This window comes from Chiloscyllium plagiosum, chromosome 4, assembly GCF_004010195.1.
Source record: "Chiloscyllium plagiosum isolate BGI_BamShark_2017 chromosome 4, ASM401019v2, whole genome shotgun sequence".
NCBI lineage: Eukaryota > Metazoa > Chordata > Chondrichthyes > Orectolobiformes > Hemiscylliidae > Chiloscyllium > Chiloscyllium plagiosum.
The window spans coordinates 131,503,325-131,522,663 of record NC_057713.1 but is presented as its reverse complement, the minus strand read 5'-3'; the positions used below and the strand labels follow the sequence as shown (position 1 = coordinate 131,522,663).

General features: G+C 41.9%; 1 protein-coding gene across 1 annotated transcript in view; it reads right to left on the bottom strand.

Annotated features, from left to right (window-relative positions):
• Positions 1 to 19,339, bottom strand: part of cpa6 (carboxypeptidase A6) — an 81,110-nt gene that overhangs the window by 29,331 nt on the left and 32,440 nt on the right. Inside the window, exons 4-6 of the mRNA XM_043689378.1 lie at positions 9,666 to 9,777; positions 4,504 to 4,605; positions 4,316 to 4,420 (exon numbers count right to left, since the gene is read on the bottom strand). Coding sequence (XP_043545313.1) covers positions 4,316 to 4,420; positions 4,504 to 4,605; positions 9,666 to 9,777 — 319 coding nt within the window. The remainder of the gene's footprint in view (positions 1 to 4,315; positions 4,421 to 4,503; positions 4,606 to 9,665; positions 9,778 to 19,339) is intronic.

The following is a 19,339-nucleotide window of genomic DNA, read 5'->3' as shown; positions in this document are numbered from 1 at the left end:
ATAAATTTAAGGTGAAGGGTGAAAGGTATAGGGGAGATGTCAGAGGTAGGTTCTTTACCCAGGGAGTGGTGGGGGCATGGAATGCGCTGCCTGTGGGAGTGGCAAAGTCAGAATCATTGGCGAACTTTAAGTGGCAATTGGATAGGTACATGGATAGGTGCTTAAGCTAGGACAAATGTTCGGCACAACATCGTGGGCCGAAGGGCCTGTTGTGTGCTGTATTGTTCTATGTTCTGTGTTCTATGAAGAGAACTTGCATTGAAAATATACCCAAAATACTAAAAACATTCCAATACTTCATAAAACTAATTCACTTTTACTGCAGTCCTTCACCTTTGTATACAAAGGAAACCTCAGCTGTTTTAAAGCTTACATAGAGCATAGAACATGGAGTGGCACAGTGGTTAGCCCTGCTGCCTCATAGCACCAGAGACCCGGGTTCAATTCGCACCATCAGGTGACTATCTGAGTGGAGTTTGCACATTCTCCACATGTCTGGGTGCTCTGGTTCACTCCCACAGTCCAAACTTGTGCAGGTTAGGTGAATTGGCCATGGTAAATTGCCCATAATGTTAGGTGCATTAATCAGAGGGAAATAGCTCTGGGTGAGTTACTCTTTGGAGGGTTGGTGTGGACTTTTTGGGTCAAAGGGCCTGTTTCCATTCTGTAGGGAATCTAATCTAATAGAACATATATCACAAAGCTACTCCCTTTTCTTTTAAAAACTGTTCCTTGGCTCAAGAAGACTCTGTCTTTGACCTTTTTCAGAGGGGCAATAAACTGGGATGGGTTCTGATCAGTCTGGTTTGGTACAGAGATGAAAAGGATTTTGAGAGGCCTTTTGCTTATTTGTAAACAGATGAGACTTCAGGCCAAAGTGGTCATGTTTTAGAAGTGACCTGTGTAATGAAAGGGGAGGGAATGGTCAGCTCTCTAGCTGAGCTGAGCAGTTTTTAGTTCAGTCTTGAGCTGGTGAGAAGTTCAACAGGGAGTTGTGTGGAAACTCGCTCTCTCTTTTTGTGCCCTTCAACTTCAACCTGTAAGCATGTGTTCCATTTATACTGGTTTTTAAATGGAGTTTGCTTATTGGGACTGTTGTGTATATTTGGAACAGCATAATTAAGTCAAGTTGGATAGGCTGAGTTCTGTAAGGGTTCTTTATTCTGTTCTTTGTGTTTCATTGTGCAATTTTGTGAATAAAGTTTTGATTGTTTTGAAATCTAGTAGTCAACCTCGCTATCTTACTCCGCGTAATTTTCACTGTACACTTACCGAAACAAATTGCAAAGTTATGGTCTGGGGCTGCCTGCTTAAGAATGTTTTGAGTGGTCTGGCCTAGTCCATAACACATAGAACATGGAATGTTACATCGCAGTACAGGCCCTACAGCCCTTGCACCAACCTGTGAAATTAATCTGATGCCCATCTAACCTACATTGTTCCATTATTATCCATATGTATGTCCAATACCCATTTAAATGCCCTTAGCATCTGCGAGCATACTACTGTTGCAGGCAGGCCATCCCACGGCCCTACGACTCTCTGAGTAAAGAAGCTACCCCTGATATCTGTCCTAAACCTATCACTCCTCAATTTAAAGCTATATCCCCTCATGTTAGCCTTCACTACCTGAGGAAAAAGGCTCTCCCTGTCCACCCTATCTAACCCTCTGATTATCTTATACGCCTTGATTAAGTCACCTCTCAACCTTCTTCTCTCCAATGAAAACAGCCTCAGTTCCCTCAGCCTTTCAATGTGGGACCTTCCTTAGATCAAAAGTATTGCAGCCTTCCTAGTGTACTAACTTCATAACGTTCTCTGCAAAAGCACAGAGGTCAAACTACAGGGGAAGCACGGTGGCTTACAGCACCAGGGACCCAGGTTCAATTCTAGTCTGGGGCGACTGTCAGTGTGGAGTTTGCACATTCTCCCTGTACCTGTGTGGGTTTCCTCCGGGTGCTCCGGTTTCCTCCCACAATCCAAAGATATGCAGGTCAGGTGAATTGGCCATGCTAATCTACCCATAGTGTTAGGTCAGGGGTAAATATAGGGCAGGGGAATGGGTCTGAGTGGGTTATTCTTTGGAGGGTTGGTGTGGACCTATTAGGGGTTGAAGGGCCTGTTTCCATACTGTAGGGAATCTAATCTAATAGATATTCTTCTGATTGTAAATCTCACAAATATTTGTGTTTAAATCTGTAACTCATTGGAAAAATTAGACAACGAGATCCTCAGATATCTGCATGAGATCCCTAGCTTGTGATGGCTGTGGAACAGGACTGGTCTCCTGATCCTCCACAGGCTTTAGTTACTTTCTATCCAAATCCATAGCAATTCCTTAAATTCAAAGCTATTGGTGATCTTGCTTTTTGTGCACCTTCTCTGCAGCCATAACATTGTATTCCTTGCTCTGTTCAATCACCCTATGATCTTTGTATGGTATGATCTGCCTTTAATGCACGTGAAACAAAACGTTTCACTGTACCCAGGTACATGCGACAATAATAAATCAAATCAAAAATCAGTGTAAGGTGCAGTGTGTGTTTGGATAGTGTGAGGGGGAAGCTTGGGTTCTTGAGTGAAGGCATTCATCAGAGAGGAAACTTGTTGGACTGGGGGCTAAAGTGTGTGTCCCTGTCTATTTCTCCCCATCTCAATGGTTAAGGTCCCTTTAGTCTAGTTTCTGGTCAGTCTCTCTAGGCCTAGTCACGTACTCTCTGTCTCTACGTGTGAGTAAGGGATTTTGCTCGTTTGCTTTATCTGATATTTAGGTTTCCTTGTTCCTCCATGGGTCTGTGTCCTCTGACCTTATTGACATGTATAAGATTCTTAGCGGGATTTGGCAGGTGAATCCTGAAAGTTTGTTTCCACTCAGGGATGAGTCCAGGACCAGAGAGCAGGGAGCTGTCCATTTCAGACAGATATGGGAATAATGTTCTTCCCTTAGAGGGGAATGATAGTGTAGAATTATTTACCAGAGAGGGCTTTGGAGAATGGATTGTTAAGTATATTCAAGGCCGAGATAGATTTTTAATCCAGTAAAGGGATCAAGAGCTTTGGACATAGGGCAGGAAAATGGAGATCAGAATGATTAGATCAACCAAAATCTCATTGAGAGGCAGAGCAGACCCAGTGGTCTGAATGGCCGATTACTGCTCCTGGATCTTATGGTCTTATAATCTAATAAATAGTTAAGCACGCTTTCCATGTTGTGTAAATGTGTTGACTTTACCTGATCATATTATGATTTTATAAGTGCATTGCTAATACTTCCTGAATATTAGATTCCAGTGCTTATCTAATGGTGAGCTAGCTATAGTGACGTAATTTCACTCCCTTATTTTTGAATAGTACTGTCACATTTACCAGCTTCCACCATGCTGGAACCATTCCAGTGTCCACAGGGCTTTGGAAAATCATAGCGAAAGTATCAACTCTATTTCTTCAGTTATCTCTTTTAGAACCCTGGGATGTAGGGTACCAGATCTGAAGATTGGTCAGACCTTACTTCCTTTAGTTTCTCCAGTCCATTTTGCTGCTAACTTTAACTTCGTCCAACATCAGGCCATGCTGCAGCAGGAACAAAAGGATCTTGCTATAAAACTGGGGAGAGGTTGGCCTAGTGGCTTTATCACTAGATTATTAATCCAGAGGCAAAAGTGAGGACTGCAGATGCTGGAAACCAGAGTTTAGATCAGAGTGGTGCTGGAAAAGCACAGCAGGTTAGGCAGCATCCGAGGAGCAGGAAAATCGATGTTTCGGGCAAAAGCCCTTCATCGGGACTTCATCAGCCCTTCATCACCACTATTAATCCAGAGACATAGGTAATGTCCTGGGGACCTGAGTTTGAATCCTGCCATGGCAGATGGTGGAATTTGAGTTCAATAAAAATCTGGAATTATGAGTCTAATGATAACCATAAAGCCAATGTTGATTGTTGGGAAAATCCATCTGTTTCACTAATATCCTTTAGGGAAGGAAACTGCTGTCCTTACCTGGTCTGGACTACATGTGACTCCAGACCCACAGCAATGTGGTTGACTCTTAACTGTTCTCTGAGTAATTAGGGATGTGCAAGAAATGTTGGCCTAGCCAGTGATGCCTTCATCTCGTGAATGAATTATAAAAAAAAGGAATCAGGTAAGTTTGTTTCTCCTTGTTCAGTCACGTCATCAATGATTGCACTATCTGTTCCAAAAATTATTGTTGCAATAAATAACATTGTCTTGCATCGACTCATTAAATAAATCTAAATGTTCCAAATCAACTCAAAGCTGCAAAGAGAAAATGCAGCCAATTGTAGTTGGTTGCTTACTTCCTTAACGAACCATTGACAAAACGCTGGACCAATCCATTCTCTAGCGTGAATGCCACAATCTATCCACACGGCTTTCTTTAAATGTTTTGATCTCTTGCCAAGCTGAAACAAAAATTCGAGTGAACATCAGAAGTATTTGACTGACGACTCATGCATTCCAATTTTTGACAATCTGCGTAAGTTACCTGAAGAACAAAAAGAGGTCGTTCTTCAAAGGATTTTCCAATGGAGAAAAGATATAGGAGCTGAGAATGTGATCGATTCATGTGATGCATCCAACTTTGAATCTGAAAGAAAATTCTCTAAATTGTTTAAAATATACACCTCAAAACAATCTGTCAGATTTTATGCAACAGTTTTTAAGATGGTGAAATAATTCCATCTTTAAATAGACACATGATCCTGCCATGTAGTTCCCTATCCCTAGATTAAAAAAACATATTTTCATAAAGTGCATTGAATATCATAGAATCCCTACAGCCTGGAAGAAGTCCATTCAACCCATCAAGTCCAACACCAACATGTGAAGAGCATCACGCACACATACCCACCCAATAATCCTGCATTTCCCATGGCTAATCCACCCAACCTACACATCCCTGGACACTATGGGCAATTTAGCATGACCAATCTAACTAACCTGTAGAAGACAGAGGGTGGTGGAGGGTTGTTTTTCAGACCGGAGGCCCGTGACCAGTGGAGTGCCACAAGGGTCGGTGCTGGGTCCACTACTTTTTATCATTTATATAAATGATTTGGATGTGAGCATAAGATGTGTAGTTCGTAAGTTTGCAGATGACACCAAAATTGGAGGTGTAGTGGACAGTGAAGAAGGTTACCTCAGATTACAACAGGATCTGGACCAGATGGGCCAATGGGCTGAGAAGTGGCAGATGGAGTTTAATTCAGATAAATGCGAGGTGCTGCATTTTGGGAAAGCAAATCTTAGCAATACTTATACACTTAATGGTAATGTCCTTGGGAGTGTTGCTGAACAAAGAGACCTTGGAGTGCAGGTTCATAGCTCCTTGAAAGTGGAGTCACAGGTAGATAGGATAGTGAAGAAGGCGTTTGGTATGCTTTCCTTTATTGATCAGCGTATTGAGTACAGGAGGTGGGAGGTCATGTTGCAGCTGTTCTGGACATTGGTTAGGCCACTGTTGGAATATTGCATGCAATTCTGGTCTCCTTCCTATCGGAAAGATGTTGTGAAACTTGAAAGAGTTCAGAAAAGATTTACAAGGATGTTGCCAGGGTTGGAGGATTTGAGATGTAGAGAGAGGTTGAATAGGCTGGGGCTGTTTTCTCTGGAGCGACAGAGGCTGAGGGGTGACTTTATAGAGGATTACAAAATTATGAGGGGCATGAATAGGATAAATAAACAAAGTCTTTTCCCTGGGGTCAGGGAGTCCAGAACTAGAGGGCATAGGTTTAGGGTGAGAGGGGAAAGATATAAAAGAGACCTAAGGGGCAACTTTTTCACACAGAGAGTGGTACGTGTAAGGAATAAGCTGTGCCAGAGGAAGTGGTGGAGGCTGGTACAATTGCAACATTTAAGAGGCATTTGGATGGGTATATGAATAGGAAGAGTTTGGAGAGATATGGGCCGGGTACTGGCAGGTGGGACTAGATTGGGTTGGGATATCTGGTCGGCGTGGATGGGTTGGACTGAAGGGTCTGTTTCTGTGCTGTACACCTCTATGACTATGACTCTATCTTTGGACTTTGGGAAGAAACCAGAGCAATTGGAGGAAACTCATACAGACACAGGGAGAATGTACAAACTCTGCACAGACAGTCACCCAATGGAATCAAAATCTAGGTCCCTGGTGCAGCGAGGCAGCTGTGCTAACCACTGAGGCACTGTGCATGGAATACATTTACAACATGAGGTTCAAAAGTCAGTCTTAAGTATGATGCATCACCCTTAAATATTTGACAATTAGCAACAATGGAAAGGCCAATTTGAATTTTAAACACGCATTTGTAAAACTGTAGATGACACAATGTTCTATTCTCTACACAATGTCAAATGACAATGGTTGTCAGACACTGCAATAATATGAGCTCACTCACAACTGAAAAACCACATTGTGGTATGAAAACTTTCTTCAGGAGAGAGATTAGCATCAGAATTTCAAAGCTGCTTGTTTCAATTTAACCCATTTATACTTTTAGGCAGATGAGAATACATGATAATCTGATGGAAACCTTGAACACTCTCCTTACAAAATGTGAGGTCAGTTGAAAGTTTCAATATTGAAGTTGATAAGAGTTTTGTTTGGTATTGGCAACAAGAAACAGGGAGGAAAATTATCAATGGAGTTGAGATGCAGATCGATCATGCTCTAACAGAACAATCAATTCCCGTTCCATGATACGTTCTGGTCAGTAACAGACAGATGTCAAAATGCATTTGGACTGAAAACTTAAGGAATGGAAGTGTGTAGTGACCTCAGCTGTTAAAATTACATACCCAGTGTATAACTATAGAGTGATCAAGGAATTTGAAAAGTCTGCAACAATATTGCTGGCTTGTACATATAAAGATGGATGAGTATCCATCCTTCTTCCTCCTCTGGGTGCATTGCAAAGATAGAGTTCCACTGTTCAGTGGTGCCTTCTTCTTATTTTTCATTTTTGATCCATTGCTGCAAATAGCAGTGGGATATTCCAATCTGGAGAGGGGTCAGTTGTCTTGCCGGTTCACAATAATGCGAGCAGTTTTCCCGTTCTGACCGATGTAGATTTGGGACTTGCCTTCTCACTCTGCCCCGAGAACAGAAGGTAATGACAAATGGCCACTGACAAAAACCACTGAGAAAATGGTTCTAAGGAGAGGGTGTCACCAGCTGGGCCAGCATTTACTGCCGATCTGTAATTGCCCTTGAAAAGGTAGTGGCTGAGCCTCCTTCTTAAACTGCTGCGCTCAGTTTAGAGCAGCTACACTCACAGTGATGTTAATGAGGAAGTTGATCCAGTAACAGTAAAAGGAACAATCATGTATTTCCAGGTCAGGAGGATGAGTGGCTAAAGAGAGGAACATGTTGGTGCTGGTATTTCCATGTATCTGCTGCTGTTGACCTTTTCAATGGTCGTGGTTACAGGTTCAGATGGTGCTGTCAAAAAAACCTTGGTGAGTTGCTGTAGTCCATCTTGTAGATATGAAGTGTTGCTATCACTGTGTGTTGGTGGTGGAGAGTATGAACGTTGAAGGTGGTGGATGTGGTGCCAATCAAGCAAGCTACTTTCTCCTGTGTGGTGTGAAGCCTCTTGAGTGTTGCTGGAGCTGCATTCATCAGGTAAATGGGGAGTATTCCTTCACACTCCTGACTTGTGCTCTATAGATGGTGGTGAGGCTTTGAAGAGTCAAGTGTTGAGTTAATCCCTGCAGAATTCCCAGCCTCTGAACTCGAATCTGAATTGAATTGAATTTATTGTCACGTGTACCGTGGCACAGTGAAAAGCTTTGTCTTGTGAGCAATACAGGCAGATCACAGAGTTAAGTAGCATAGATAATAAATAATAAGTAAACAGCTGCAAAAACAAAAACACAGGTCCAGGCGAATGCTAAGAGTTTGTGAGTCCATTCAGTATTCTAACAACAGTAGGGTAGGAACTGTTATGCAACCGGCTGGTACATGTGTTCAGGCTTCTATACCTTCTCCCTGATGGTAGAGGTTGTCGAAAAATATTGCCAGGATGGGATGGGAACTGTTCCTGTAACCACTGTATTTATTATGCCAGTTCAGTTTAGCTTCAGGTCATTAGTAACTTTCCAGAGTTGATCATGGTGTCTGAACCATGGTAATACCCTTGAATGCTAAGAGGTGATGGTTACATTATTCCTTACTGGAGGTGTCATCACGTGGCACGTGTGTAGCGTGAATGTTATTTGCCACTTATCATCCCAAGCCTGAATGTTGCACTGATCTTGTTGCATACAGACTCAGGCTACATCAAAATGTGCTGAACATTGTACAATCTCATTGAGTTTCTAGATCTCACCTGCAGCAAATTGCCCACAATTTACAGAATAGTCGCCTCATCAGAAAAAAACTGTTCCTCTCACACCACCCTCAATCCAAAGCCAAGATCATTCCAATGTCAATTACTGAGCTCCACTCTACAGGTGACGCTGGGGTACATGCGTTCACTCAGAAACTGAAGCCCAGGCCACAGTCAACTCCTACCAAGGAATTTGAGAAAATTGGTCTTTCATTGAACACCAAGAAAATGAAGGTTCACTTCCAAACAATTCCCACAGCAAAATACCACATTGATTAACAGCGAGATCCTGAAAAACATGGACCATTTTCTTTACTTTGGGAACCTTCTCTCGACAAAGCATTGATGAATGTTGTGGAAAATGAAAACTCACCTTGTATCTTTAGTGCAGTTATTACAGACTATATTCAAGCGTATGTCGGAGACATATTTTGTCCATTCATGGGTATGGATAGGATAAATAGAGAAAGTCTTTTCCCTGGGGTGTGGAAGTCCAGAATTAGAGGGCATAGGTTTAGGTTGAAAGGGGAAAGATATAAAAGGCATCTAAGGGGCAACCTTTTCACACAGAGAGTGGTACATGTATGGAATGAGCTGTCAGAGGAAGTAGTGGAGGCTGGTACAATTGCAGCATTTAAAAGACATCTGGATGAGTGTATGAATAGGAAGGGTTTGGAGGGATATGGGCCGGGTGCTGGCAAATGGAACTAGCTTAGGTTAGGATATCTGGTCGGCATGGAAGAGTTCGACCGAAGGGTCTGTGTCTGTGTTGTACATCTCTATGGCTCTAAGTTCTCTCCTGGAAACACTGTCAGTATAATAATTTAGAATGTTTCACAAACTTTTTACATTCCCTCATTATTGACTACCCTAGCTTCCACAAAATGTACCCTTATCAATAAACAGGAGGTATACTGCACTTTTATGTTCTCGTTAACCCCGTGAAGTGACGTTATCACTGTGGCTCTCTATCTCCCTCCTCTCTGCTTTCTTATCACCTCAAGTGTATCGTTCAACTTCATGAAGGTTTAACAATTTCCGGTCTTAGCTATGTTCCCACAGAATTGACTACATCATGCTTTTAAAAAAGTGTTCATAGCTACGTTTTGTTTCTACTGAAGCTTTTAAGTGTATGTTAAATATCGATCTTAAACAATGGTATCATGTCAGTAATAAAATTCATCATTGCCACAATGTATCAGTTCAGTCGTCAGCTGACCAAGCGAAAAAGTCTTTGAAGCATAAATCTCAAACCTGAGATTTGGGTCATGGTTTAATAGCAGAAGTGATCATACAAAGGACAAACAGTAAAGCTGTTACTGAGGCTTTATCTACATACCTCTTCTAAAGAATGATAGACTTCGTAGCTGTAGAGATGGGTTGAGCGTCGTATGCGAGCTCTGGAGCCACTTTGCATTTCTATTAATCCCTGTAGATCAGGAACAAGGATCCTAAGAAAAATGTGGGTAATAAGTATCTGCACTTAAGCAACTATCTCTCCAAATTTGATCCAACTAGTTTCGTTCAGATTGTGCCTGTTTTTGCCCTCCATGCAGTCAGTGGGAGGATCACTAATTTGAATGGGACAGGAAGGGACAAAGGTGTGTGTATGTAGTCACCTGGCACTTGCCCACAAATTGAGCTGGACTGTTAGGTTCCCGAGCTTTAGGTACAGACCTCCAGCCTCTTGAAGGCAATGGGTTAATCAATAATTAAAAAAACGTCTTTCCAAAACTTGTCTGTTTTTTCAGAGACATCAGGCTCGCTGTGCCCTGAGCATACACAAAGTTTTACCAATATCTCCTACCTACGGGTGGCATGGTGGCTCAGTGGTTAGCACTGCTGCCTCACAGCACTAGGGACATTGGGTTCAATTTCAGCCTTGGGTGACTGTCTGTGTGGAGTTTGCACTTTCTCCTTGGGCACTCCAGTTTCCTCCCACAGTCCAAAACTTTGCAGGTTAGGTGAATTGGCTATGGGAAATTGCCCATAGTGTTCAGGGGTAAATATAGGGTGGGGGAATGGGTCTGGGTAGGTTGTCCTTCAGAGGGTCTGTGTGGACTTGATGGGCTGAAGGGCCTGTTTCCACACTGCAGGGATTCTATATCTCTGCAACAGAATTTAATATGCTCTCAAAAATGTTTTCCTTTTCAGAAAACTTAATTTCCTCTGAAATAATTACAGTATCTTCAACAATTTCCCTTTTTGTAGTAGTCTTTTGTTCTTCTAAGAAAGGCTGTGTGTTTTAACTCTTTCAATTCCATCCCCCATCAAAACTCTCACCACCACGCATCCTGGTGAATGAGTCCAATAACTGGCATTATTCCTGGCTGTTTGCAACCTGAGGTCTTAAACGTAGCAGATGCATTGATTATAATCTTCTGTAATCCCCTCGATTCTGGAGATATCTTAACGGAATGGAAAAAGCAAATGTAAACGTCTATTCAAGCAAGGAGGGAGACAGGAATGCTTGTTCCCCTACCAGGCATTGTTGGTAAAATGTTGGAGCACATTATTCAAAGGGTTTTAGCAAGATACGTAGGCAATCATTGTACAATCAAGCAGAGTCAACATCACATTGTGAAATGAAAACGGAATTTGGCAAATTAATTTGGTTTCTTGAGGTCGAAGAAACAGGGTATATAAAGGATACCAATTGATGTTAATGTAGTTGAATTTCCAAAAAAACATTCAACATGTGCTCCATAAAAGGATATGACTTGCTTATTGATGAGGATGTGGTACCCAGTGTTGGACTGGGGTGGACAAAGATAAAAATCACAGGTTACAGTGCAACAGGTTTATTTGGAAGTACTAGCTTTCGGAACGCTGCTCCTTCATCAGGTAGCTAGTGGGGTAGGATCATAAGACACAGAATTTATAGTCAAGATTAGAGTGGTGCTGGAAAAGCACAGCGGGTCAGGCAGCATCTGAGGAGCAGGAAAATCGATGTTTTGGGCAAAAGCCCTTCATAGAATTTATAGCACAAGATCATAGTGTCACTCAACTAATACGATATATTGAACAAGCCTAGGTTGTTGTGTGATTTTTAACTTTGTTTATTGATGGCATGTCAGCATGACAGGTTAGGCCAGCATTACTGCTCACCCCTGAAAGTTAACCACATTACTGCTGATCTAGAATGACATGTAGACCAGTTAAGGGTGGAAGTGCCCATCCCTATAGGACTTTCATAAACCAGATGGGTTTTCAGAACAATTGACAGTGTTTATCTGGTTGCTCTTAGACAAGCATTTTATTCCAGATTATTATTATTGAACTTGTATTTTAACCGTCTGTCCTACTGGAATTCCAATCCATGTTCTCAATATACCTGGGGTTCTGGAATACTGACATCGCCACTGCACCCCTGCTTCCCAACAATGCTGGCGTTTTCAGCTTCATATTGCTGAGTGTACAGCTGGTGCAAGTCAAAACTAAAATTGCCAGAATATGATCAAGACCAGCAACCCCAGGGTGGATCTTGCCTAACATAAAGCTGCATTTACAACTTTTATATGAGTCGTTTAATCGCCTCCCATATCTAATCGAATACTTCAGAGATGGCACTTGCATTGAACGATGAGCTGAACAATGGCTCTGCAGATACCAAAGCTACACAGAAGCAAAATGAACCAATTAACAAGATTGCTAGCTGTCTGTGTGACTAATATCTTTGGGGCTATGATCTGGTTGCTGTTCATAGAACAGGTTTCTTTAAAAAATATCCAATTGTTGTAACATCTGCTTTGTCATGAAAATGAGGCCATTTTCAAGAGCACAACTGCATTTTGAAATTGTTCCTTCATTTAAATGCAGATAAGACCAAATTGCTACACTTAGAGTAGCATTTTTCTCGATTTTCAGAGAAGATATATCATGTGCGTCATAATTATACTTTGAGAATTGTACTGAGTTTTGGACACAGACAATAGGTATCAATACCTTGGAATAAACCCAGTGCAGAGATGGGTCATGAGGTTCAGTCTTAAGATCAGGGGATTAAGTCATGAAAAAAGTTCAGAAAACTGCTTTCCCAACAACACTATCTGTGTGTGTGTGTGTGTGTGTGTATGTGTGTGTGTGTGTGTGTGTGTGTGTTACGTGTGTGTTGTGTGTATGTGCGTGTGTCTGTATGTGTTGCGTGTTGTGTCTGTGTATCTGTGTGTGCCCAAATGTGTGTGTGTGTGTGTGTATGCACGTGGGTGTGCCCCCACAGTGTGCTTGTCTTTAAGAATGCTATGCAATCAGCATGTCTGAAGTATTGCAAAAATAGCCACTTAGAAATAAGTTAGTTGATTAAAACTTTACTCACTACAATAGCTCTTACATTTTCCTTTTTGGATCAATAGACATCAACAGAGTTTGAATGGACGATTTGAAGTTCACTTACTTTCTCCCATGTTCCCTACAGTTTTCATGAGGCGTTCACAAACTGAAACTGACAGGATGACTGCTTCGCAGAGTATAACTTCACTCCTCTACTTTCACTCCAGAAATGGGAAAATGTGAACCATTTTTTTGGGAGTATCTTGGGAGGTTCCTCTTGATGAAGGCAGACAGAGACAATGAATCTCATCATCACAATGTGCCAGCTCAATCTTCAAGCGACTGAGGAAAAGAACTTTCCCGGTCCAAGATTCCAGTTCTGAGACTAAGGTAATGATTTCCCAGGCAACAGACAACTGCTGTGCTCATGTATGTCTCAGAGACTTGGACAATGCGCAGCACGTATATCAAGGTACTGGAGTAATGCCATAAGGGGGATCCTCTTAATCCTGTGGCAAGAAATGTGGTCCAACATCAATGTCCTGTCTCCTAAGCCAACATGCCCAGCACCAATTCACTACTCAATCCAAACCAGCTCTGCTGGGCAGGCGATATCGTCCCTATATCTGCTTGCAGATTCATGAAGCAACAGCTTACTTGGGGCTTGATCATGACTGGAAACTCCCTGGTGGTCAATGAGAATGTTTAGGGGTATGATTAAAGTATTTCTGAAGTTGTCAAACATCCTAACACTCATGCGAGTCCCTAACCATGACCAAGCCAAATGGAGCTGGTTTATTCAAGAAGGAATCAAGCACCTTGAGACACTCTGTTGGGAGCCATGGGAGATGCCATCAATGCATCAGAGAGCACTCACAAACCTCCAAACACCTTGTCTGGAACTTCCAAGCATGTGGCAGAGTCTGCAGATCATACATTATAAACCACCTCAGAACTCAACAAACTGAAGTGGACACAAGTCATCTTTAATTCCAATGGACTGCCTAAGAAAGAGCAGCAGTTCTATTTACTGCTTCAGTTTGCTGCTCTTCCTCCTTGCAATTGGATTGATGGAAGGCTCCCATTAAGAAACAATTACAATACGAGAAGCACCTTTCCACTTCACAAGCTAAAAGAGAAACTACAAACTACTTAATGCCAAAAGTAGTATAAACTTATACATGTATCTCAATAATCAAGAAAATTTTAATTCATTGTCTCACTTTTCCTGGCCTCTGAGCATAACTCTGCACAAGTAACTCTTTCTTATTTTTTTCACTGCTCTATATTGACCAATTAAATGCTTGGGTTGTTCCTGTGATAAAGTTCTTTTTCTTAATCTGAGACATAATTCCTGACCAGAAGAGCCTTCAGGCTACAGTGTCCGGTCACCACTCCACTTCCATCGCCACAAGCTTTATAAATACAAATGTACAGGCTCAAAATCTTGGTATTCCCACCCTAACGGCATTGTGGGTCAATCATCAGCAGGTGGATTGCAGCAGTTCAAGAAGGCAACTCACCACCATCTTCTCAAGAATTTGGGATGGGCTATAAATGTGAGTGGAAGAGGTTTGTTTGAAACGGGCCGCAATGGGCAACATGGTAGTTTGGTGGTTAGCACTGCTGCCTCATAACGCCAGGACCCGGATTCGATTCCCTTGGGCAACTGTCTGTGTAGAGTTTGCACATTCTGTCCGTGTCTGCGTGGATTCCTCCGGGTGTTCCAGTTTCCTTCCCCAACCAAAGATGTACAAGCTAGGTGGATTACCGATAATGTTCAGGCATGTGTAGGTCAGGTGGGTTAGCCATGGGAAATGCAGGGATAGGTTAGGTGGATGGATCTGAGTGAGATGCCCTTCAGAGGGTTGGCGTGAATTTGTTGGGCCGAAAGGCCTGATTCCACACAGTAGAGATTCTGTAAATGCTGGCCAACCAGTGGCCTATATCCCACGAGTGAATTAAAGAAAAGGTACAAAGGCAATGAAATTACCTGAATTCTTTTTAAGACATTTGATAGACTGCAGTTGGACTATTATGTCCAATTGCAGGGAGGTAAAGGCTTAATGGCATTATCACTAGACTATTAACCCAAAGACCCAGTTAATGTTCTGGACACCGAGGTTTGAGACCCACCATAACAGATGGTGAAAATCAGATTTAATATAAGTCTTGAATTAAGAGTCTGATGATGACCATAAAATATCTATTGATTGTACATTTTAAAGGTTGTGAGGTTTCTCACCTCACTTTCTCTCCCAGAAAACGCAAACCAGACCCCCATCAATCTCTGGATGAGAAAGAAACCTCTCCTCAAATCTCTTCAAACCTTCCTGCCTTTCACTTTAAAATGATGCCCCCTTGTTATTGACTCTTCAACTAAAGGAAACAGCTACTTTCTAGCCACCCTGTCCATACCTCTCAGAGTATGATACAACTCTAAGAAGTCCCCCCCTCAACCTTCAACCTTTTATCATCTGCTAACAATGTCTTGAGTAGCGACTGAGCTATCTCCTTGCTCAGGGGCAGAAATGTTACCTCTGAGTCAAGGCTCATCATTTACTGTAATTCAGATTTGACTTAAACTGCCCCATTGAAACAAGGCAGGTTTAGACCCATGGCAATTAGACTTGGGCGATACAACCCAAATACTACCCCTTTCTTGGCAGGTGAGTCAAATTTAAGTCAGAATTTACCTCCAAATTAATGGAGAACCTTTTCCACGTTCCTTGAAATCGGATAATTGCTACTGTCCAACATTGGCTGATTATTAAATTTTAGTTAAATTTGTTAGTTTTTAGAAAGCATTTCAACAATATTGAATCTTCATACACAAGCATGTGCCAAGTTGAGCTGGAAATGTTTGTAATATTTTCATATTGTTCTTAATGCCATCATCATTCTAAAAGAGCGAAATTGTTTTAGCATGTATAACCAAAATGAATGGTCTTTCAGTGTTAGAAACAAATACTGTGTGTGTTCTATGTGGATGAATTAATTGACATTCCAATGAATGTCAACTTTATGCAGTATTAACTTTTGAACAGAGCAAATAAGATTACCAAGCGAGCAAAATTGAAGAGACAAACAGGATTCAAGGCAAGGGACAGAAGGCAATCTGTAAGAAATTTAACAGGTCTAAATTAATTGCTATCTGGGACTAAATTTACAACCAAAATATGGGCAGCGCAGCACCCAGTTCAGATGAGCAATGTGTGAAATTTGAAGCATATTTTCATTGCAAATAGTTGGGTAAAAACAGACTTAAATAGAATGATGGTAATTTAAATCCTTGAAAATTACATTGGCAAAGCTTAATTGGGGAACATTGACAATTCTGATGGTGAAAAATGTGCAAATCTAGTTCATAATGTTTAGAATGACCCAAGTTGTTAATACAAAAAAGGAGTCAAAATATGCAATCATCCTTCACATCCAAACAGAAATTTGCCAACATAAAATCCTTATTCTCTGATCAATGTCTACTTTTGCTTTCTCTTCACAATTCTTTTCCTTCAATATAAACCAGAATCAATACAATCTCCTGAATTAGTCTCAAAAGCTTAATTAGAAACATTTTTCATTTACCTATTCCATGACTGGCCTTGACTATTAATTTAATTTTCCCCTCTTTACACCCTGGCGACTATATGGTTTCAGGTAGATTGGGTCTGAATATATTACAATATATATAGCATCCCCAATGTGAGACAGGGTTGAATAGACCAGTCGGTCATTTCCATATGTTTGGAAATATATGTTCCATATATTCTCACTTGCTCACCTTCCTCCCCACACTACATACAGTTTCAATACATCTTCCCTTCTTACACATTGGGTAGAACTTCCCCACAGCTCTTGTGACTCTAATGTGCAGGATCCATGGAGTTCCTTGTCCGGGTCCACACTTTATGACAATGACACTGAAACAAGGATGATCCTGAGGTGAGCTCCTAATTAGCTACCTCCAGTGTATTCCCAATATTTCCAGCCCTAGATCCTTGGCAGTTGCACCAAGAGATGGTGCAACTGAGGCAGTTGCTGAGGCAACTGCTGAGGCAGGTGGGAGAACTACTTGGAGAAACATGCAAAAAACCTCAGAGGCATAAAAACAATTAAATATTTCGGACGGGAGAAGGTGATTGCCCCGTTTTAAGATTAGAATCCCTACAATGTGGAAACAGGCCGTTCAGCCCAACAAGTCCACACTGACCCTCTGAAGAGTAACCCACCCAGACCATTTCCCTCTAACTAATGCACCTAACACTATGGGCAGTTTAGTATGGGCAACTTACTTGACCTGCACATCTTTGGACTGTGGGAGGAAACCAGAGCACACCCACGCAGGCACGGGGAGAACGTGCAAACTCCACACAGACAGTCACCTGAGGCGGGAATCAAACCCAGGTCCCTAGCGCTGCAAGCAGCAGTGCTTACCACTGAGCAACCGTGCTGTATTGGATTGTTGAGGTTATGCTTCAAAGACCCATCTCTTTCGAGGCTATAACCTCTGCTCAGAGTGCCCTTGTTAAAATAAGGATCTGAGGGAGTTAATGCTAAAGAGCACCTTATACAGCACCCATTGTAACAATGTCACATGGATTTGGTGATAGGCATTGTTGGGGAATTGGTTCATGGGCAGGAAACAGCAAGTGGGGTCCACAATACATTCTGAAGGAGGAGCATGGCTCCTGGGTTTTCAAATAAACCTGTTGGACTATAATCTGGTGTTGTGTGACTTTTAACCTTGTCCAACCCAGTCCAGAACTGGCATCTCCACATCATGGCTTCCAAGTTTTGTCTCACCTGCAAATTTCAAAATTGTATTCTGCCACACGAAGGATTAGGTCATTAGTATACATCAGGAAAAGCAGGAGGACCCCTAACACTGACATGTGAACCTGACTGTAATTCAATCCGAAAAACAACCTACAACTACAACACACAGTTTCTTGTCACTCAGCCAATATCATTTCCACTTTGCTGCTGTCTGTTTTATTCCATGTTCTAAAGAGTCACTCAAGTCTGTTGTGCAGCACACTATCAAATGACTTTTTGAAGCTCACTTATACCTATCAACACTCTTACCTCTTCAAAACACCCTCGCAGGTTAGTTAAGCAGGATTTTCCCATAAGTAATCATGCTGACGTTCCTCAATTAATCCATATTTGCCCAATCGACTAACACATAGAGTAATTGAGTCACACAGCACGGAAACAGACCCTTCAGTCCAGCCAATCCATGATGAACATAATTCCAAACTAAACCAGTTACACCTGCCTGCGCCTGGCCCTTCAAATCTTTCCTGTTTGTGTGCTTATCTAAGTGTCTTTAATGTTGTAACTGTGCCTGCATTCACCAGTTCCTTTTATAACATCTCTTGGTTTATGAAGTGATGGAGCTTCCCCATACTGAAGTTACAATTACTGACCTATATTTCATAGTAGCAGTATCCCTACCGTGTGAAAACAGGCCATTTGGCCCAAAAGTCCACACTGACCCTCTGAAGAGTATCTCACCCTCACCCATTCCCCTAACCTACTGCTCTACATTTCCCATGACTAATGCACCTAGCCTACACATCCCTGCACACTATGGGCAATTTAGCATGGCCAATTCACCTAACCTGCACATCTTTGGACTGTGGGAGGAAACCCATGCAGACGCAGGGAGAATCTGCAAATTCTACACAGATGGTTGCCCAAGGCTGGAGTTGAGCCAAGGTCGCTGGCGCTGTGAGGCAGCAGTGCTAACCACTGAGCCACCGTGCTGTCCATTTTGCTTGCTAGAAACTTACCTGTGAAAAATGATGAATATCATTATTACGGCACAACTTATCGTGTATGTAGAACCTCTATCTGATTAGAATAATGCAACATTATAGAAATGCATGGGACTAGATTTTGGTAATTATTGGGAATGCAGTTGGAGAGATGTGGCTCAGGCTGTGACACAGCTGAAATCTCACATCATCTTATTAAAGTAGAGCTGAATTTTACAGCAGCGCAGGCTTGGATCAGGAATTCTGTTCCTGTTTAAAAAAAAGTGAAGTTGGGGAGATACTGGAGTGAAATCTTGTGAATCTATGATCCCATCAACAATTTTGTGATGCACTTGTGGTGCCAGGGAAAGTGAGACCAAATGAAAGTTTTCCAATTTAATTATGTGAAGTTATCTTCACAGCTAGGTACTTTTGACAACTGTTCTGTGTTGTGGTTCCTAGAAATTTGAAATGATCACAGGCTGAGACACAAAGGGTGGAATTTTATCAGTGAAATACCATTCTTGATGGCAGGAGAAGAGTGTAGCATTTCCTCTCTGCTGCTTTTCTTCCCAGTTCCCACACAGTTACAATCCAAATGCAAAGTGCTGGTGACTCTGCAGCAGGCATAACCTGCCATCAGCTGGGAATGATGCTTTGGAGACTAGCAAAGAGCAGCCTGGTTAATCTGGAGGACCCTGCATCATTACAACAAACAACCCAACTCCATGGTCATGAACATAAGACTTGATGTCAGTCTGAGAGCACAAAGGTACCGCGGATGTATTCTTTTTCCAAATTTAAATTACATGCACAAATATATCACATTATATCGATTTCACTCTATTCACACGTGCACCATTGTTACTCATTGACACTGTAGGTTACCTCTGGCATGCCTTATGGTTGGAACTTATTGATGGTTACAGGGGCTATTTCCTTTACTTTTGAAGGAAAGGGGTGGTATGGCCTAATGGTATTA